General features: G+C 42.2%; 1 protein-coding gene and 1 pseudogene across 1 annotated transcript; both read right to left on the minus strand.

Annotated features, from left to right (window-relative positions):
* Positions 1-3,686: 3,686 nt before the first annotated feature.
* On the minus strand, positions 3,687-6,052 carry LOC143618281 (epi-neemfruitin B 7-O-acetyltransferse L7AT-like). The gene is made up of 3 exons (XM_077090555.1): positions 5,910-6,052; positions 5,054-5,501; positions 3,687-4,607 (listed from the first exon to the last, which is right to left on the minus strand). Exons 1-3 carry the CDS (start codon positions 6,050-6,052, stop codon positions 3,693-3,695), a joined length of 1,506 nt encoding a protein of 501 aa, XP_076946670.1. The 3' UTR covers positions 3,687-3,692.
* Positions 6,053-7,385: 1,333 nt separating this feature from the next.
* Positions 7,386-7,581, minus strand: LOC143618283 (U4 spliceosomal RNA; annotated as a pseudogene).
* Positions 7,582-22,666: the final 15,085 nt, after the last annotated feature.

The following is a 22,666-nucleotide window of genomic DNA, read 5'->3' on the forward strand; positions in this document are numbered from 1 at the left end:
CTAGTTAGTCTAGCAAAATACTCTTTAACTAACTCAACAAAACCAAATGAAACATAATACTTTATTTGTTGGTTGCATATACCATCAAATAATAATTGGAATTTAGCTTTTCATCATTCAGGGGACCAAAAATTATAAATTTTGGGCATCATGTAAATGTCAGTCTACATGCTTATTGTCTCCCAAGGTCCCATTGCTATGAAGTTGATTGTTCTTGTAAGATAAGTGTGCCAAATGCAATACTAAATTACATTTAAAATTTCTTGAAATTCGGTTAAAATCAGTTTATTTGAGATTTTAAATTACTTATTTCTAAAATATAAAAACTTATTATCTATTGAAAATTATATATATTTTTCAACAACTTATTAAAAAAAAAGGTTGATTGGATTTTAATAATCCTAACTAAAGACTGTTAGCCGATCATAATCCCAACTAAGTTTATCGCCACTGATGGTCGCAAATTTAAATTATTGGCTATGAGTGGTCCCGTTTAAAGAAAACTTAACATGCTGTTAACTTTTTTCCAAATTTCAAAATGATGTTTTAGAGTTTTTAATCAGGAGAAGTATACAAGTCGATTGATGTGAAATTTAATTTGAAATAATAGGCCCACCTAAGAGGAAAAAGGAATCAAAAAACACATAACATCTCTTGGGCCCACTTAAGCAAACAAGAAAAATAAAAATCACTCAAGCAAACGGGTAGACTAATTATTGAAAAACAGTTCAAGCAAACGGGTAATTTAATAAATTAACATGCGTATAGTAATTTGAAGTAGAGTAATTTTGTATATAACTAAAGTCAATTTTTTTGCTCTGATTTTGATTTCGAATTTTTCATGATGAACGACTACGTAGTTGAGCTCTATTTAAGGTTTAGAAATCAAAGAGACGAGTGCGTAGAGAAACCACAAATTAGTTTAAGGTTATTAACATTTATGTCACCGCAGCCAAACACCCGTCCGTTGGAGGTCCTTAATCCCGGATTCCACCGACGGAATCCACACCCCACAACAATTCATTTGCCTTCTTGCTCGTTCGTACCCACCTCCAACTATGCTCGTTCGTGCCCACCTCCAACTAGATCCGGACAATTAAGGTGTTTTCACCTTGTTGTGGATGATCTTAGGAAACCAGTTAGACTAACTACTAAAAGTTAAGAAGTATACAATAAAAACTGATAGTACATATGGTATACTAGTGTCAAAAACAATAAGATAATTTTATTGATTCAATGGTTCAAGAAACAGAGAACAAGAAAACCGACTAACTTAGTCGGGTGATAAAATACTTGGATAATTTCTAATCCAATGATTACAAGAAAATAGAAGAATGAGATTTGTAATACTCGCTTGTGTATTGCAACAAACTCTGGCCTGCTTAAATAATTGACATAAGGTAGCATGGAATGGGAAAGTAATCAATCTCCACAAATAAATTCCAATAATCAAGGGATCTTCAATCAATTCCACAATGACAGCTAACAGGAGCGTCTTCTAGTAACTTTGGGAGGAAGCAAATAATATGCAGCAAATGGGCCTGAGTCTGGAACTGAAAGTGGGCTGGACAAACTTGAGATGTTCAACTTGAGTACCCCAGGAACAATGAGAGAAGCCCACAAAAGTACATGGAACAAACAAAAATAAAACCATGTCATTAGATAAGAATTTGATATTAAATTGAGAGAATCATATATTTTTAACAACTAGCTTAATGTAAAATAGTCGTAAATTATTATCAACTAGTAATGAGGACCCGCGCAAAGTTGCATAAAGTAATATCCGCAAAACATCATATAAGTCGAAACAAACCGGGTTCGAAAACTTAAAAGTTAAGCGCACCAGCCTTAATCCACATGCCACACTACCATGACTCCTGAGTTAATCCAAAATGTATACCTCTTAATACTGGCAAAACAAACAATGACTTCAATCTGTGTTATGATATGTAAAACACAAACCTTTTGAGCTGTATCAGGAGCGGCAAATTCAACATGTTTATCACCTGCAAAACGACAATCTCTCAAGACAATAGCAGCAAGACGTGACCAAAGCAAGTTGAAAGGAAACTGACTCCACCATATGTGAAATATTGAAATGTAACTGAAACCCAAACTGATCACCAGAAAAGTAATTTAGAAAACACAACGGAAATAATTGAACAGGTCAAAATTCAAAGTCACCCAAAGTGAAATGTGTTATATTTAGAAATGTATTTAAAAGCTTAAAATGGGTAAACAAATTCTAATGAGCCAAATGGGTTGAATGGGTCACATGGGCAACGAAAGCCATTTCTAGACCACTATCATTGTGTACATGCTGAATTAGTGTGATCATTAGACAATTAGTATGCAAGTAGTTATTTACAAACCAAAGACACCAAATCACAAAAATGAGGCACAAATAAAGGCAACTAACGCACAAAATGAGGTACCCAAGTGACAGTGCTTAAACTCACAAAATGGGACACCAAATGAAAACTAATTCACAAAATAGCATACTTAAATTCAACTAAGTCACTTCTTTTACAGCCATTTTTAATATTAAGTCTATTTGAAATATTGCAAGTATATGGTTTAACAAATAATTTGGAAACCCTATATGCTATGAAAGATACAATACCTCTGTGAAGTTTGCTAAGCAATCCCTCCGAACCAGTACGATTTTCCCAAAATCTTGGTGATGGTACCGATCCCGAAACATTAAAAAGTCGGTGCCCGTACCAGTTTGCTCATCCCTGCTTCAAATTGAAGCCTTTTTTGCTCACAACGATAAGCCTAATGCCAAATTTTGTTCTGGTAAGATAAATCATGTCGAAATAAATTATAAGCATTAATTTCCTTATGAGCAGTCTTAAAGTAATATACATACATGTATAATTCTCATTCTACTTTCAAATAATATACGAACAGGTTCAGTTAATCAAGATTACCTTATTATTAGACTTTAGTGCTTGTAGTATTATTTAGTGGAGACACCTGTAAGGTTGGTTCATAAAACACATTTCGGTTAACACTCTGGCATTTCAAAGTCATTCATTCGTAAAGCGCAATGCTTACCTTAGAGTCCAAAACTGGAATGAGACCGCGATTAATCTTGCAATGTTATCTGTATTGAGAAATTATCTAGAATAATTAACACATTTTAACACAAGTAGGAAGTTAAATAATAACCATAAATTGGATGTCAAAAGAATTCTTAATACCCGAGCTGATTAAACATGACAGAATCATGAAAGCGTGTAAAACATAGAACCGAATCGCAGAAACTCGTATCTTGTGTGTGTGAGAGAGTACCAGCATGGACAGCTTGAGCTTGAATCTGGAATATGTAAATGGAGAAAGCAACGATTCCTTTCGTCGGAGAAAGGATAGAGAAAGTAAAACAAACAAATGAAAGGATTTGGGTTTGTGCACTGATGATTATTGATTAGGAACTTGAGAGTGAAGCTCAAACGAAAGATAGGTGGCAACAGATGAACTTATGAGCTCTAAAGTAAAGACCCGTGGCAACATATACAAACCAATGCGAGGTTACAACATATACAGCATCGTCTACAACCTTTTATGCGCAAATTAGAATGAACAGCGATTTCTGGACACAAACCAAATCTGTGATTTAATATATATAATGATATCTTTAACACATGTGCCCTTACATTCTTAACTAAAATGAACATAATCAATATCATTCAATGAACAAACCGGAGAGGACTAGGATCAACTGCGACATACGACAGAAGCTCCGCATCACGCTCGAATATATCCATTTCATCAGGACTCAATGTGACTATGGCTTCAACACCACCACCCTTGAGCGTCTCATTCATTGCCACACGCCTCGCATTTCCATTATTCAAAGCATAAAACCATATCGGCTTTCCCCATCCGAAATCCAACTCATACATTCCACTCTTCAACAAGCTTGTAGCCAGCAAGCAATCTCCTTCGGCTAGCAAATCAGCTAGTCGGTTTAATCCCCTCAACTGCTCATTGAACGTCTCATGCCCCTTTACCCCTTTCAAAGAATCCACGTATGCTGAGTTTATTTTCGCTATTGAATCTCTCATACGACCCATCAGGGTTGGTAAATCCAAGTTGCTACCTGCAGGGTTACATATTGCGACCACTGCATCGAGAACATTTCCAATGGATTCTTCAGAAAAATCAGGCGATGCCCTTTTCCGGAGATTCACCATTGTTATTAAAGCATGAGGTGTTTGAGGTCCAAATGGTCTTACCTTTGATGCAGCTTTGGCTGCAGCCTTCCAAATTACAGCTGTCGTGGCTTCCATCCGAGTTGGAGGATGTGCTGAGATAGCGCTCGCAATTGGTTGCGCTTTGAGCAAAGTCAAAGCTGTGGAATCGAACACGAATCTTTTCGTACTAAGAGTTTTGGTAGTTAATAGTAACTTTGGTAATGAGTATTCTAAACATGGATTGTTGGGAAATATCTTCGAACCTACAAAACTTGGTGATAATGTATTTGTAGAACCTCTTGCAGTTGCTGCCCATGCTTTCATAAACATGTAATATGTATGCGCGTCAAAGATCTTATGTGACGTATTCGTGGAAATCCCGATCCCACCACATTTGAAAATGTTCATCTGACAGTACATCGATCTCAAGTTCAAGTTAGTTGTTTATTCAAGAATTTTTCTGATAGATTAGGCGGTTTAACAAAAAATTAGCTATTTGACTATATTTTAAGTACTTTTAGGTAATTTGTTATCTCAGATAGTGGATTAGTGTTACAGATAAGCCACTTTTCCAAGTGGCAACCCATGTCATCAATGTGAAAACCCAAGAACTTGAAAGGTTGTGCGCAATCGGATGACATGGACCGCCACTTGGAGATGTGGCTTATGTGTAAGCTAACTCTGATATTTGAGACAACAAGTTACATAAAAGCATTTAAAATATAGTCAGCCACCGAAAACCACTTTTGTCTTGTAAAACCACCTAATCCAGCAAAAATATCAAGATCTATATCTTAATCAGCTACATATAACATAACACTATATATATGATAAATTATACGGCTAAAAATTACCTGGATACCTAGAACAAAATTTCCTTTTGAAGAGTCTCCAGTGCCTGGGCTTTCAGGCAACAACCCTCTCACTCTTTCATCATTTGGATCCCTTAGAAAATCATGAAGTGTTTGGTTGGCTAGAGCTTCCATGTAATAGACTCCTTCGTCGTTACACTCGATTTGCAAGTTGTCTTTAACTTTTCCAGCAATAGGATAGAATCTTGTTAAAGTCTCGGATAACGTCTTCTTTAGATGTTTCAATCTTGTGTTTACAACATCCATAATACTATCCTTATCCTTGTTGGTATTAGGAAAAAATAAGATGAAAGGAGTGTAGATATCACTCATAAACTGGTCAATAATGGAGAGGTTGAAGGTTCTTAGATCATGGGGAGTCGGAGAAGACGGTTTAATGGTTTCTCTTGAAATTATATCAAGATCTACCTTCTTATTACTATCCGCCAACCTGCAATAAATTAGGGGAGGCTTTGAGGATAGGCAATGTGGGCATCCGGCCGAGACATGTTTTTTCCGGGGGCACAAAAGTATTAAAAAGTTCCTGATATTATGTATATATTTTTTTCAAAATACTTGAAATCTTTTATGTATTGTTATCCGGTATGTTATAAACACATTCTAATACCATGTTTTTGCTATATGTTATGTTTATTGCTATAACTTTAATTGCCCTTTAAAAATAATTAGTTTACATAATTTAGTTCGTTAAGACTTAAGGAGCGTATTTTTTTCTAGCTCGGTCGGGACATGTGAATTCTATGATAATAATAACAATAGTAAATAAAGCACAACCTATGCATGAGATTAGATACATGTTTAGATAACAAAATGATCAAATTAAGTTGTCATTTCTAACCTGTGAGCTGATTCACTAGCATTTATGATTCTCGACGTGCTATAAAACTGTCCAGAATATAAATACGAAGATCGCGTTTGATGATATTGTTGAGAGTTTAGGAAACGTTGGGTCGCTTTGTGGACCGGAAACAACCACTTCATAATCTTCATTATCACTCGTTGATGATCAGCTTAACAGGAACATATTCTTTTAAAGGGATATGCTAAGCTGTTGTTAATTGACTTGTACAAAAAAGAATTAGTATCAAGCATTTCTCTAGCATAACATTCACTTTATTGTGGATGATGATAGATGGTAATTTGGAGTTGTATGAATAAAAAATACATAGCTTGTTGTGAAGCCTTTGTCTTTCAAATCTGCTGCTTATTTATTAATACCAATATATTAATTTAATATCAATCAAATAATAATATTAACTTTAATTTGTTTTAAGAATTAGACATTAGTCACTGCGTGGCATGTATAATAAATGTTCTCTAGTAGGATGGGTGGGCTGCTACTCCTTTATTTTATTTAATAATAATCTTATAATTTACCAAACATTTTTTTTTTGTATCAAAGGAAATTATTAGCAAAAAGAACACAAGTTAAAACCTATTCACTCTTTCCAAGTCACCGACGCGGATCTCGACCTGTTTCGAATTCACAAGAAACCTAGCACCTTTACTCTTTCGACCAAGTCGACCAAAGAAGTCGGTTGTCTTTCAAACAACAATGTCTTCCAAAGACACCAAATAGACCCCTGAAAAATTTTCTCCATCTTTTTCCCAAACTTGGTATATTTGTTCTGATCCAATATATCCCGAAAACCAAACGCGTTAATACTTGGTATCATACACCCTATGGATATAATTTGCCACAACTCTTGAGCTAAACCGTAGTTCATAAAGAGATGTCCGCTAGTTTCTTCAGCATCGTCGCAAATCGGACAAAGAAGGCTTGGAACCAAAGCGAATGTTCTTTCTAAAATTATTTTGGCCAATTACAATTTGAAACTCTCACTCATAAGATGCTCTTTTTATTTGTTTATAAATTTTAAAATACAGTGTTTTATTAAATCAAGAATATATTGTTCCAATATGCTTATTTTTATATACACTCATGAACACTTTTATGCAAAGTTTAAAACATAAAATATCTCATGAACACACGTTTAAACAAAGTTATAAACATAAACACACTAACAACGCTTGAACTTTTGATATACTTGTGGTCATAAATTTTATCATAAATAACTGTAAGTTAAAGTACTTGTACCCAATTAATACCTAAACGCTCTAACTATTTGGGACTAAATCCTATAAGTTAAAGTACTTGTACCCAATTAACACCTAAACGCTCTTAACTATTTGGGACTACTTCGGTACTGGTTAATACCTTGTAAATAGACTAAATCAATACAATTACAAATATTTGAGACAAACTTCAAAACGCTATAACTAATAACATTATGTTTCAATAAAGTTTAAAGGTTCTCAAAAGAGTAAAATAAAAATTATTTAAAACTGAATATTTGTAGGACTTTACCCTCTAAAAGGAGTCCTTCTAGTTCTCGATGGCTAAGAGAGACCCAAAACCAAAGATGGGATTTGGAAATAGTTTTCAACCAGCAATTGACGCACCTCGGTTATTACCTCATTAGCTGCGTCATTACCCCAAGCGCAAAGATACTTTATACTTTACCCATAACCCATTTTTTATACACCCCTTCCCTGCTTCCTCTTTTATCCTCCACCGATGTGGGATCAATCACAATTTTCACTTTCTAAACTAGCATGTAGTTAAAGCAATTTGTGAGTGCTTATTTACAGATTCTGATGTTTGTCTGCAACTTTCTAGTTGAACACCCTAAAATTAGGATGTTAATTGGTTCGGTTTTCGGTTTACCAGGTCTGAAATTTTATTTGGTCATAAACGAAAACGAACCGAATTCAGAAAGTTTGAAACTGAACCAAAAACCAAACCCGATATGGTTTACCAGTTAACAGTTCAAATCATAATACAAAAATTCATGACATTCTGAGGCATATAACTGCAGCAAGAGCAGTCTATTACACATTCTAAGCCACAAAACATGCTATTAAGTATTAACGCATAACCGTCAATTAAAAGTTAAGATCACAAATCTTTGACTAATCCGATTTCCAGAGGCCAAATAAGATAAATAACATATAGCGATGTTAAACACGAAAAACAAACTTCATAAAGTTGAAAATCTACTGCTAATTGTGCATCACAGATGGAATGCATACTAATTTACATCACAATGTTTTAACCATTTATAGTGTTTGCATACCAATTTATACAATTTATGAAATGTTTCAGTCACTTACATATCAGTGAAACAACACACAAAGGGTTAAAAAAAAAACTAACAAACAACCAACCGAATTCCTAAGCAACACAATGAAATAAAAGCCATGTGTACAGTTGAAAATGTATGTTAAACCTCATTATTCAAATGTTCACACAATATTATTTGTATATGATGAATGAAACAGTAGCTCCATTAATACTATCAAAATATTCACCACAAATCAAGAGTTTTATCCACCAAAAACCAAACAACCAAACTAACCATATGGCGGCGGTGGGAAAAAAGGATCTTCTTTGTTCAGGTACATCTCAAACAACTGTTTCGAGTACTTAACTGCCAGAGTCCTGCATAGTTCGACGCCCTTTGTGTCATATTCGTTCAGTTCTTCCACTGTTTTCTTAAGATCACCGTCAGGATCTCCGTCCATGAGAAATTCAGTCAGCTTACTAGCCCTTCAATATCACACATTAATCGCATATTACAAACGAACATCATAATTTAACTAAATTTATTGAAAAGAAAAACTTACTTGGGAGCATCAGGCTGATTAAACCCTCGCTCGTTTTGGTGTTTTGTTACTTTAGATTCTTTCTCATCGACTGTTTGTCGCCTATAAATAGCACAGACCGCACTCATACACAACTCGGGATCTTTGCCAAAATCAGCTAACATATCTGCCTCAAGCTCCCACTTCAGATTCAGAAACTTTTTCCTACCAATTGTATCTAAAGTTTCTTTATATTCATTTAACACATCATCCGATTCATCAGCACTGTCACCATTTCAGAATCATAAACCGAAACACTTTGAGAACTGTCAACAATAAACCCACCCAAACTTTCATCTTCACTCTCTGACTCATCTAAAACATCATCATCATCATCATCATCATCATCATCATCATCATCATTATTATAATTATTATCAGTATCATTATAATTATTATTATTATTATTATTATTATTATTATTACTACTGCTGCTGCTGTTACTACTACTACTATTATTATTGTTATCGTTGCTGCTTCTGCTGTTGTTGTTCTTCTTCTTTTTATTATTATAATTATTAATATTATTATTATTGTTATTATTATTATTACTACTGCTGCTGCTGTTACTACTACTACTACTATTATTGTTATCGTTGCTGCTTCTGCTGTTGTTGTTCTTCTTCTTTTTATTATTATAATTATTAATATTATTATTATTGTTATTGTTGCTGCTTCTGTTGATGTTGTTGTTCCTTTTATTATTATTATTATTATTATTATTATTATTGTTGTTGTTGTTGTTCCTTTTATTATTATTATTATTATTATTATTATTATTGCTACTATTACTATTATTATTATTATTGTTATCGTTGTTGCTTCTGTTGTTGTTCTTCTTCTTCTTCCTTTTATTATTATTATTATTATTATTATTATTATTATTATTATTATTATTATTATTTTCTCAACCTCCTTAGGTGCCTTCCACTTACATTTTCTTCAACTTCATCATCTGAATCTATCATAACCCAAGCGGTATGTTGTGTTTTGAGCGTACAAATTGGCGAATTCTCATCATAACCGTCATCATCATCATTATCGCTAGTAATAATATTTGCAGCCCGTTTTCTTTTAGAACTCCCAGTATTCGATGAACGAACATTAAACTCGGCCATATGTTCTTCATCAGTATGTTCGAGATCAATCTTTTCGACTTTACTCTTGGAAGAACTTTCACTTTTGACATTTGGAATTTCGTTATCATTTACATCCTCGTCACTCAAATCGATAATATCATGAAAAGGGGTTTGAGCAACACCGGAAGTAGACGGGGACATCTTCTTGTTTGGGACCACATTATCAACTGCAACCTTCTGAGTTGTTGTGATTTTTGCCTCGAGTTCTTGGTTCGTTTTCTTCAAATTATAAACTTCACTTTCCAGCATCAAACACCTCATTTCATACATTTTGTTCTTTTCTTCCAATTCTAGACATCTTTTTCTATAACTCTCAAACTCCTTAGCAAAATCTGTCACATGAGCCATCTTTTTCATCAATCCGAACCTTCTAATAGGTTCTTGCCACCATCAATATTCACAATCACTGCATTACAAGTTTATAACAAATTACAAACAATGATTCAGAGAAATAATAAAGCTTTTATCGGGCAAGCGAATGGTTCACTAACACAACCAAACAAAATTTCGTCTTCTTGTCTGTTTGTTAACTTTCTAAACGAACATAAATGAAAACAAACGAATATTTATATATTTATATATATATATGAAGAAACACTAAGTGACCCGGTACACTAAGTGACCCGGTACAGATTATAGATAATCTGGGGGTTAAGTAATGTTTCCCACGGATGAGGTCTAGCTGAGAAGGCTGTTCTTCAGGAGACCTGCAAAACAAACACCGTAAGCTCGTCACTGAGAAGGGGGGGTTCCTCCTTGTGACCACCCTCCGGCGTGAGAATCAGACTAGGTTGCTCTGAATATAAGTGTATATTAAGAGATTGCTAGATAACTGGATAGCAGATGATCTTACCATTCCAAGATATTGGAGTATTTATAGCCGAAGGTAGGTTTCCAAGAAGGTACAGCCGGCTGAATAGTATTCCTGTTCAACCAACAGTGGACTATGCACAGGCCATACTGGTTGGTGGGTAGGTTACGGCCAACAGTAACAAAGTCGGCTGCACTATTCCACCAACTGTAGATTATGCACGTCCCACTTACTGTGGATTGTACGCAGGCCATGCTGGTTGGTGAATAGGTTACGGCCAACAGTAACACTATTCCACCAACTGTAGGCCGCGCATGCTCCTCAGTAAGGGTTGGTGAGTAGGCAGCGGCTAATAGTGACAAACAGTACTAGAGGGTGCTCCTCCTCGCCCTGTTGTCGATGAGCTGTCACCCTGTGATTGGCTCATGGGCTGTTCTGGTCAGATCGTCTGTCCTGTCCATACCTTGGTAGGCATGGTACAAAAGATCTTTCAGAATCAGACTGGCTCATTTAGGCGGGATTGTTCCCGCCTTGCTCATTCCTTCATGTGACTACTGAAGTAGCTAGTGTCTTGTGCGTGTAGCCCTGCTGTCTGCGGGTAGCCTTCCCTGATGGCTTGTATCCGCAACTGCGGGAACAGGCGGGGTACTTCACCATTGGGAGGCTTTCCCTGCGTGTTCAGCTTGTGTACTGCGCGTAAGATCCTATGAGCATGGTGGGTCCTGCGGGAGCAGATGGCCTTTGCGCAGACGTCCCTGTTCAAGGTGAGTCTTGCGGGACCAACTGGTCTCTGCTGGGACCTACCTCTTCAAGTCCCCCCAGTCCAATGTTCTTCTCATGAATGTTTAATAAAGTGAGGTGAACTTTTGGACTTTGAGCAAGGGGTTTTGAAAAGGGGTTTCTAGTTTTAAGGTTCTCCGTGGGGATTCTTCCCGCGGGTTTCCTAATGTCACTTGCAAAAATTCCCGATTTTTTTGCTTGATCTTTGGGTATGATGCGGGTAGGTATGTAACCTTCTCGCAAGTCAGGAGCGTTGAGTCTCACTTGTGTGGATTCTCCTTGAGGTTTTAGTGGTTTTGAACATAGTGATCAATTATGTTTAAACCACCAATTCCATCCTGGAGCCTCAAACAATGTATTTCTCGACGTTCCCGCTCTGCGGGGATGTTATTTCCGTTTCCACAAGCATTGCCCAGAAGATCCTTCCTGGTTTCAATTCCCTGCCGGGCGCTAGGTATGTGAAGGGTTTTGCCTTAACACTGTACCCGCGCTCGTCTTACGGTTACTTTACTTTCAAGGTACTCCTGGCGTCAATTCCCTGCGGGTGCTAGATACGTGAAGGGTTTTGCCTTAACACTGTATCCGCACCCGTCTTATAGTTACTTTGTTGCCGGGGTATTCTTAGCTTCAATTCCCTGCGGGTGCTAGGTATGTGGAAGGTTTTGCCTTAACACTGTACCCGCATCCGTCTTATGGTTACTTGGTTGCCAAGGTAAGGGGTATTTTCCCGCTTACGTTTGAATCATTTTGAATTTTGAATTTTGAAATTCGAAAGGTTGGTGAGGATAAGAACAGTCCAAACATCTGAAACGTCGTGTGACGATTTCTTCTGACTGTGTCAGGACGTGCAGGAAGTTATGGTGACGTGACAGAACATGGTCATTCCAGTCGCTTTTTCAGGCGCGTGGGCATGATTTTTCGGGCGCGTGGCCGCGAAATTACTGGCACACGTCCTTTCAGCAGCTGTTGCCAGCTTGCTTTTTGCCACGTGTCATAGTTTCATTGCACCTTTGATTTCTCTCTCCTCCGCATTAAATTCACCGCATTAATTGCGATTACTATATAAAGGGGGAGAGGGTTATTTGCAATTCACACTTTTCACTCTTCTTCTTCTTCTTAGTGATTTCCGGCAAATACTCCCCTTTTTCAGGCAAGCATTTTCCCGAAATCACTCTTCTTTCTGCAAAAATGTCCTCTCGTGATGCTGAAGCTATAGCTGACGACAGGGGTACTGCTGGTGAGTGCCAGTGTGCTCTGCCCGGCGATCAGTACCGGTATGTTGTCAGGAAGTTCATGCTCGATCATCTCGAGCCTGAGTTTCCTGAATCCCACCAGACCGTGTACGATGCCCCCAGTGGCAAGATCGGGGTTTATGCTGCATTTTTTGTCTATGGGAATTTTAGATTCCCATTGACAAAATTTGTTTACCGTGTCCTTGAGAGGCACGGTGTCCATTTGACCGAGCTGCACCCCATGGCGATCGCCAAGATTCGCCATTTTGAGTGGGTGTGCCGGATTTTGGGCATCGAGCCCCATGTGGACCGCCTGATGACCTTCTATACCTGGAGGTGCATCCAAGGGTGGTACACCCTGACGACCCGTATTAAGGGTCTGAAGATTTGCGACACCGAGCGTAGTCTTCGCGCGTGGAAGCAGGAATTCTTCTACATTTCTGCCCGCGCCATCCCCCTTGCCATGAAGTTTAAAAATGGCCAAGCGATACCGAGCCTTCACGCCCCCAACTACCAGGAGGCGGAATGGTTTTCGAAGATATCCCGGATCCAATCTCCGGTTTACCGGTTTGCGGAGTCCGGGATGGTCATGTTAGGGATGAGCCGGGTGTGGAAAGATGCATCTCTGGTTCCCATCCTCCTCGAATACGGTTTGAACTCTATTCCCTATGGTATGTCTTGTTTTTCTTTTTTGATACAAGTTTGTCTTCTAACTGTTTCTTTTCTTTCAGAGGGAAATGATTTGGAGTCGCTTCTGTTTCCGCGGGAAGCCGACGGTCCCGCGCGGATGGGTACTCGTGCTTTGGACGAGGGCGAGTTGCCCATCCTGGAGCAAACAGCGGATCGGTTTGTGGAGGTCTATCCGCTGGGCCACGAGATCCTGAGCCAACGGCGGCCAGGTAAGGCGATATTCCTTCCTCAACCCCTTAATGCTGTACCCGCTGTTGGAATTCTTGACCTGTCTTCTTCTGAGGAATCCTCAGATGCTCCTCCATTGGTGCGGAAGAAGAAAGCTGCTGCCGGCGGGAAAGGGAAGGAGAAGGCCTCCACGGCTGGTCCGGTGGTTCTATCTGACTCGGAGTCAGATAGTGAAGAGGTGGCGGGGAAGCCCGGTGGTGAGAAAACCACTGTTCCGGAGGCTACGACCGTTACCTCCGGAGAACAAACGAAGACGACGGTGACCGGTACCAAGAGGCCGGCTCCATCGGGTTCCTCCCCGCCCGTCCGTACCTTCAGGGTCAAGAAAACCCGTAAGTACAATCATAATGTCTTTAGATTTATTACTTCTTAAATTTAACACTTTGTGCAGGCGTGTATGTTGACGCATTCCGGGGTGAAGCGCAGGGGAGTACCTCCCCGCCAATGACGGTAGGCTCGGTCAGCCTTCCTGAGGCGTCGACCCAGGCGCCTGCGTCTGCATCCGCTGGTCCAGTTGCTCGTTCCTTTGAGCCAACTGTTCCGGCCGAGATGACGTCGCCGCCGGCCGTGAATGCGATTTTTACAGCATCCTTCACGGAGCCGGCGGCTACTGCTGCTGCTGAGGAGGCGGCGACCGCGGCGGCGACAACAACGGCGACCACGGCGGCTGCCACCATGCCCGCGCCACCGGCACCTACGGCCGGACCATCAGGTACGCGCAGGGCTTCCCACCGATCTTTGCCCTCTTCCCGTCTGCCTGACCTGTTGGATGGATTTCCTTTAGGTTCAGGTGATGGGTTTGGCGGCTATCGGCCTGTCATTGACCCTACAGGTGCGTAGGGTTCTTTTCTTTTTCCCTTATGTTTTTTATCTTTTCCTTACTGCCTTTGTTTCTTTTGCAGTGTCGGATTCCAATGAAGTGTATGTTCCGCGATGGAACATACGCCGAGGAACAACCCTTCGTACCCCTGTGGAGTGCGTGGACTGGGCTCGCCACGCTGCTCCTCATGGTGCGTTGGGGGAAGCCATGGCTAGCTACCAGGAGGGTAGGCTAACCAATGAGCTTCGGGTTCTCCAAGCCCGGATGCAGCCGCGCGTCGAGCTGCTTTGTCGTGAAAACGACAAGTTGAAAGCAGCTCGCGCCAAGGACGTATCTGAGGCGCGTGCTCTTCGGGAGGAGAACCAACAGCTGGCGGCAGCTGCCGCCGACAAGGAGAAGGCCTTCAAGGCCCTCGAGGTTGAAGTTCAGGCGCGACTCGAGGCCCGCTCCAAGGCTGCCCAAGCTGTGAATGAACAGCTTCGGCTGGCCAGGGAGACTGCGCGAAACGCAACCGAGAGGGCTGCCAAGGCTGAAGCCGTTGCTGAGCCTTTGCGTGTGGAGAATGAGGAGCTCAAGGCCAAATTAGAGGCTCTCCAACGCGCTCATGATGCCTTGGCAATGGAAGATGCCAAGAAACTCCAGGAAATCCTGGACCAGAGGGGGGTGCTTGACCACACCGAGCGGAAGCTTAAGGGCGTCGAAGAGGCTGCCGCAAAGGAAGTTTTACTTGCCAACCTTAACAAGAGCGAAGCCGAACGCGCCCATAACGAAGCTCAAGCTGCCCTCCAATGGCTTCTTCGAGAAGCGTTGCCTCAGGTATGTTTAGCTCTATCTTCTCGCTTTTCTTTTGTAAGAAAAGATTTTAATACTTGTATTTTTTCTTTGTAGGTTGTGCGTCGGGTCTTTTCAGAGACCTCTTAAGATGATGCTATGACCGCAGCCCTCAACGCTTCTCATGAGGATGGGGAAAAGGCCGGCTTCCTGCTTGGTCTAGGGTTTGTTGAGAAAGGCGTCCCGCCTTCCAACTTCCCTTTGTTCGATGTGGATACCGAAGCCATTTATGACCAAGCATTGAACCAATACGCCGCCTTCCCGCATCCAGTGGTGGAAAAGGTGGACGAAGTAGCTGCTGCTGATGATGGGTTAGCTGTCCTCAAAGCGTTCCTCGAACCACCCCGTTCTTCTGACGGAGCGGGTCCAAGTGGAAGCGGCCCTGAAGCTTGATCCTGAAGACCCCTTTCCATTGCTAAGATAGACTTGTATAGATTTACTCTTTCAGGCGGGTAGTAACCCGGCCATTCTTGTAATATATCATTGAAATATAAATCTTTTTGCGGATAAGATTGTTATTTCCTTTGGATTCCTTGCTTTATAAGCTCATGACTTAGTTTAAGTTAGCAATTTTCCAAGTTTTTTAGAATAAGTTAACCTGTTGAACGTGGTTGATGATGGGTTAAAGTTTCGCTTCCTCCTTCGTGATTGTGCGGGTAGAACCGTCACTTGCACTTGGTAGGATGGCTAAATTTTAACCGTCATCTGACCTGCGTGTAGGTTTTCCTCATTTTTCCTCGAAATTTCTAAGTATTTAGGATAAGTTAACCTTTGAACGCGGTTGATAGTGGGTTAAAGTTTTGCTTCCTCTTTCGTGATTGTGCGGGTTGAACCGTCACTTGCACTTGGTAGGATGGCTAAACTTTACCCATACCTGACCTGCGTGTAGGTTTTCCTTATCCTTATTTCTAAGTATATATATATATATATTTTTTTTTTTTTTTTTTTTTAGGATAACCTTTGAACGTGGTAGATGATAGTTTGAAGTTTTGCTTCCTTATTTGTGATTGTGCGGATAAGACCGTCACTTGCACTTACAAAGATGGCTAAACTTTACTTACATCCAACCTGCGTGTAGGTTTCCCTTATTTTTAACGTTGTGTTTATGCGGGTTTTGCCGCCTTCCACACGCAATGACTTACTTCTCCTCATTTATGCGGTAAATACCGGCACCAGTGGGGAGTTCATAAGGATAAAGGTAAACACATTATGAAAGGAGAATCATTTCCATTAGAAGTGGCTCTTGGCCTTTTCTTTACAAGTTTTGGAATTGATCTACATATAACATTTGCGTAATTGAGCTCCATTCCATGTTCTTGGGATGGGAGTGCCATCGAGCCTTTCGAGCCGGTATGCGCCCTTTCCCAGAACCTGTTTGATAACGTATGGCCCTTCCCAGATCGGGGCCAACTTTCCTGGGCGTTCTTGGTTCGAAGCCTCGTTGTTACGCAGTATGTAGTCTCCTTCCTTGAAGTTGCAGAGTTTTACCCGCGTGTTGTAGTACTTTTGCATTTGTCGTTTGTAGTTCTCTTCACGCACTGCGGCTAAGTCTCTGCGTTCCTCGGTTAGCATAAGATCCAACCGTCTTTCCGCATCATTGTCTTCTGGCTGACTCAAGACCCTTGGTGAGGGTAGACCAATTTCGACCGGGACCATGGCTTCAGTGCCATAAGTGAGGCTGAACGGGGTTTCTCCCGTACTGGCCTTCTTCAACGTTCTGTTTGCCCAAAGGACGTGCGGAAGCTCGTCCACCCAGCCGGATCTGTGTTTCAAGAGTCTTTTCTTTATGCCTTCGACGATGCTTTTATTTGCTCTTTCCACCTCACCATTTCCTTGCGGGTGTGCCACTGAGGTAAAGGTGTGGGTGATTTGAAGTTCTTTTAGCCATTGTTGTAGCTTTTTGTCAGCAAAGTTGGTGCCGTTATCGCTCACCAAATTCTGTGGAAGTCCAAAACGACAAATTATAAATTCCCAAATAAATTTTTTGATATGCTTTGCGGTTGTTTGGGCTAAAGGTTTTGCTTCTATCCACTTGGTGAAGTAGTCGATGGCTACCACTAGGAACTGAACATTTCCTGCTGCTGTAGGAAATGGGCCTGTCACATCGATGGCCCACTTCTGAAATGGCCACGAAGAAGTGACTGGAACCAGTTCGTTTTTCGGGCGATGCGTGTTAGGTGCGTAAAGCTGGCAAGACCTGCATTTTCTGATGTATGCCAGTGCATCCGTATGCATCCCTGGCCAAAAGTATCCCGCGTTGTTTAGCTTGGCTACAACAGCGCGGGGACCTGCGTGTACCCCACAGATGCCTTCGTGTACTTCCCTTAGGAGGTAGTTGGCATCTTGGTTGTCCACGCATCTCAAGAGTGGGCCAAGAAAGTTACGTCTGTAAAGGATGTCATTGACGAGTTGATAATTCAGTGCTTTACAGCGTAGTTTTCTTGCCTGTGTTTTTGACTCTGGTAGTATTCCTGCTGCAAGATAATTTATTATTGGTGTCATCCACGTTTCTGTACTGGTTTGGATGACACAAATTTCCTTGTGCGGGACTGATGGCGCTTCGAGGAGTTCAATGCGGATGTCCTTTCCCAGGTGGGTGAAGGCTAGTGATGCAAGCTTGCTTAACGCATCCGCAGATTTGTTTTCGCTGCGCTTGACATGTATGACTTTACAATCACTAAAATCACGCATAAGGGTTTTTGCCTGGGCGAGGTACAGGGCCATGGTATCGTTCACAGCCGTGTATGTTCCATTTATTTGTTTGGCCACCAGCATGGAATCCACATGGGCTTCCAAGTTTTTCACTCCCATCTTACGCGCAATTCTCAAACCGGCCAAGAATGCTTCATATTCGGCTTCGTTATTCGTACTTGGAAAGTCCAGCCGAATAGCGTAAGTATATTCTTGGCCCGCTGGGTTGGTTAATTTTAACCCTGCGCCTGAACCCTCGTTACTGGCTGCTCCATCAGTATAGAGTCGCCAGACATCATTGACGTCCTGTGCTGGGGAGGGTTGAGTCTCCTCCTGGCACTCTTTCTCCCGCGAAGCGGGGACTTCTGCAATAAAATCGGCCAGGACCTGGCCTTTTATGGCTGGTCTTGGCTTGTACTTAATTGCATATTCTCCCAATTCAATTGCCCATTTGGCTAGACGTCCCGATAATTCGGGTTTGCCTAGAATGTTTGAGAGTTTGAAGTTGGTGAGAATGGTGATTGGGTGGCCCTGGAAATATCGTCTTAACCTGCGTGAAGCATGTATAAGTGCTAAGACTAATTTTTCGAGGGTAGAGTACCGGGTTTCTACGTCTGTTAGTACACGGCTAACATAATAGATTGGCATCTGGACGCCCTTTCGTTCTACTAGCAGGACTGCCCCGGTTGCTCTATCTGTTGCGGAAAGGTATAGGATTAATTCCTCTCCCGCTTGTGGTGCTGTAAGTGTTGGGAGTTCGATCAGGCGTGACCGAATCTCCTGAAAAGCTGCTTCCGCTTCTGGTGTCCAGCGGAAGTGCGTTTTCTTCAAGCAGTTTCTCAATGTTGACACGAAAGGAAACGACTTATCTGCATGGTTTGCCAAGAAGCGATTAAGTGCGACTAGTCGTCCATTCAGTGTCTGAGCCTGTTTGATGGTGGTAGGTGATTCCATTTTAACAATGGCTTCGACCTTTTCAGGGTTCGCTCTAAAGCCATCTTTAGTAACAATGACTCCCAAGAACTTCCCTTCTTCCATCCCAAATGAACACTTGCTCGGGTTGAGCTTCATGTTTATCTTTCGGAGCGTGTTGAAAGTTTCTTCAATGTCTTTCAACATCGCCTCAGGCTCGAGGCTTTTGATGACCAAATCATCCATATAGACTTCCAAGTTTCTCCCGATTTGGGCATGAAACTCTTTGTCCATTAGTCGTTGGTACGTGGACCCTGCATTCTTAAGTCCGAATGGCATCATTTTATAACAAAATGTACCATCGGGCGTCCGAAATGCGGTTTTGTCCTGGTCATCAATGGCCATGTGGATTTGGTGGTACCCCTTATACGCATCCAAGAAGCATTTAAGGCGGAATGGTGCCAACGAATCCACTTTGAGATCAATTTCTGGTAACGGATAACAATCTTTGGGGCATGCTTTGTTCAAATCTTTGAAATCTATGCACATGCGCCATTGTTTGTCATTCTTCGGTACCATTACGGGATTTGCAACCCATGTTTGATATCTACTAACGCGTACGATGCCTGCGTCAAGGAGTTCCTTGACTTGGGTTCTACACGCGTTAGTTTGTTCAGGCCCCATCACTCTGCGCTTTTGTACGATCGGCGTAACAGCCGGATCGCATTTGAGTTTATGCTCCGCCTTACTTCGGGGTACACCAGTCATGTCAACTGGTGCCCACGCAAAGATGTCAGCGTTTTTCTGCAGTAAGCGTTTGAGTAAGGTGCGGGTGGGATCAACGATTGTTGGTCCAATGGTAACGGCCTGGTCAGGGTGTTTGCCATTGAAGGCCCATTTTTCTGGTTCAGTGATGGTTGGTTTAGCCTTTTTCGGTTTGGGTTTAGATGAAACAGATGCAATGCATACCTGGGGAATGCCAGAGATCATTGCTACACCCTCAGCTGTTGGCCATCCCATCATGCCATGGACTGAAGATACCACGGCGTTGAATCTTGCCATCCCGTCTCTTCCGAATAGGATGTCGTACGTATGATGTGGCTTTTTCATTACGACAAAATCCACGTCTTCTGTGCGTGAATGATTCCCATCAGTAAGAGTAACGGGGAAAGATAGGATACCCAGGGGTGTTTCTGTACTTCCGTCAAACCCTTCCATTGAAGCGTAGACCGTTTCCAAGCGTTCTTTGTCTTCATCATCCAGCTTATCAAAGAACTGTCTGTACATCACTGTCGACGAAGCGCCGTTGTCAGCAAGAGTGCGTGAAGTGATGTAGTGCCCCAGCCGGCTTCTGATGACGATGGGGCCTTCTTTGCTGGGCCTCCTGGCACTCGCGGGAAGCGCACCTCAGCTTCTTTCCACGCGCATGGTTCTGCCACCCGTCTTTTTCTTCCTCTGACCTTGCCATGAACCATGTTGATGCTGATATCGACGGGCTTTCGTCCGTTACCTCTGTACCGGTTGTCATTCCTTCCTCCCTTCCTGATCGATGCCACAAGATGTGCAAGCCTTCCGTCCTTGACAAATGTCTCAATAATATCCTTCAAGGATGTGCACTCTTCAGTACCATGACCCTTTGTCCCGTGGAAATCACAGGATTTGCTTTGATCCGCATTAGGTTTCTGCCGGATCAATGGGGCTTTAGGCCATGGCAATTTTTCCGTGGCAAATATCTCCGTGACGCTCTTCGTGAGTGGCGTCCACCGGTGTTTTCGGTTTGAAGGGTGTGTGTTGTCCCTTCCGCCAACAAGAGGGCGAGAGCTGGATGAGGTGTCAAAGTTTACCCTTGACTGCCAAATACCTAGCCTCCTCTTTTTGTTCTGCCGGGCGATCCGGACATTGTTCTCTCTGGTCCTCTGCGTGTAGAGGTGTGTACTCTGGGGAAGATCTCTTCCCAGTTGCTTTTCCGTCTCGGCAAAGCGCTTTGCCGCCGTCATGATGGCATCCCAAGTTGATGGCATGCCATCCTTACCCGTCAATGTGCGGATAAGTTCTGGGTATTCGGCGCCTTAAATGAAGGCAGCGCGAACCAGATCTTCACTTATGTTGCCGAGACTAAGCTTTTTGGAGTTGAAGCGAGTGATGAAGTCTAGTAGAGATTCATCCTCCTCTCTCACGCAGTTAAGGATCGTCCACTGCTCTTCAGTGTACTTCCTCTGTTGGCTGAAATGCTGGCTGAACTTGTTCTGAAAGTCCGCCCAGTCATATATGTGGTGGATCGGTAAACGATCGAACCATGCCCTGGCCGCTCCGACCAGAGTCATCTGGAACATGTAGCACCACGTGGGTTCCGTCCAGTTGCTGACGGTAGCCCCCGCAATGAACCTGTTCAAATGATCGTCTGGGTCGGATAGACCATCGTAAGGGCCAATGTTGGACATTTGTTTGGCACTTCTCGGGGCGATTGCTTCCGCAATGTCCCTTGCGAACTTTGACTTCCCTGCATTTGTAGCAGTTGGTCTAAAGGTTTTGGAAAAGTCACGCGGGTTTCTCTCCACGATTGGTTTAAAGGCTTCCCCAAAATTCCTTTTTGGTTGGACGTCCGTTTCCTTACGCTTCCCTTTCGCCTTATGGCGAGGGTTCGCGTCGGTGTCGGACTCCAACTCGTCGTCTGAGTACTCGCAGTCACTGCTCATATTGAGGTGTTGGCGAGTACTGGCGAATTCGTCAGCCTGTTGAACTGAACGCAAGCGTTCGTCCAATTCGGCTTGGAATTCTCTTTGCCGTGCTTCGGCCCATGCCTTCACTTGATCTAGTGTTTGGCGAGGAACCTTCGTTCGTTTTTCCAGTTGGGTATCGGAGAACCCCAATGGAATATTTACTCCACTTGCCCCGGCTTGGGTAGTCGGGGTAGTGTTCGTAAGGATTGTATAACCGCCGGTGTTTCCCCCAGTTGCTGGGGTTGTTACCGGGGTTTCTTGGTCGGTTACTGGCCTTTGAACCGGAGTAACGTTAACCATTTCTTCAGAAATTGTGAAAAAACTAAAGTAGTTCTAGCTTTTATACACGGATGGCGCCAATGAAGAAACACTAAGTGACCCGGTACACTAAGTGACCCGGTACAGATTATAGATAATCTGGGGGTTAAGTAATGTTTCCCACGGATGAGGTCTAGCTGAGAAGGCTGTTCTTCAGGAGACCTGCAAAACAAACACCGTAAGCTCGTCACTGAGAAGGGGGGGGGGTTCCTCCTTGTGACCACCCTCCGGCGTGAGAATCAGACTAGGTTGCTCTGAATATAAGTGTATATTAAGAGATTGCTAGATAACTGGATAGCAGATGATCTTACCATTCCAAGATATTGGAGTATTTATAGCCGAAGGTAGGTTTCCAAGAAGGTACAGCCGGCTGAATAGTATTCCTGTTCAACCAACAGTGGACTATGCACAGGCCATACTGGTTGGTGGGTAGGTTACGGCCAACAGTAACAAAGTCGGCTGCACTATTCCACCAACTGTAGATTATGCACGTCCCACTTACTGTGGATTGTACGCAGGCCATGCTGGTTGGTGAATAGGTTACGGCCAACAGTAACACTATTCCACCAACTGTAGGCCGCGCATGCTCCTCAGTAAGGGTTGGTGAGTAGGCAGCGGCTAATAGTGACAAACAGTACTAGAGGGTGCTCCTCCTCGCCCTGTTGTCGATGAGCTGTCACCCTGTGATTGGGCTCATGGGCTGTTCTGGTCAGATCGT

This window comes from Bidens hawaiensis, unplaced genomic scaffold, assembly GCF_021521415.1.
Source record: "Bidens hawaiensis isolate Kalapana, Puna unplaced genomic scaffold, B.hawaiensis_p1.1 tig00067347_1, whole genome shotgun sequence".
NCBI classification, from domain to species: Eukaryota; Viridiplantae; Streptophyta; class Magnoliopsida; order Asterales; family Asteraceae; genus Bidens; species Bidens hawaiensis.

Bases quoted from the DNA above. Each gene is read 5' to 3' on its own strand.
- LOC143618281 (XM_077090555.1), bottom strand. From the start codon at position 6,052: ATGAAGTGGTTGTTTCCGGTCCACAAAGCGACCCAACGTTTCCTAAAC. The intron at 5,502-5,909 runs GTTAGAAATGAC...AATTTATTGCAG, and splicing joins GCTAGTGAATCAGCTCACAG to GTTGGCGGATAGTAATAAGA. The intron at 4,608-5,053 runs GTAATTTTTAGC...ATGTACTGTCAG, and splicing joins ATTTTGTTCTAGGTATCCAG to ATGAACATTTTCAAATGTGG.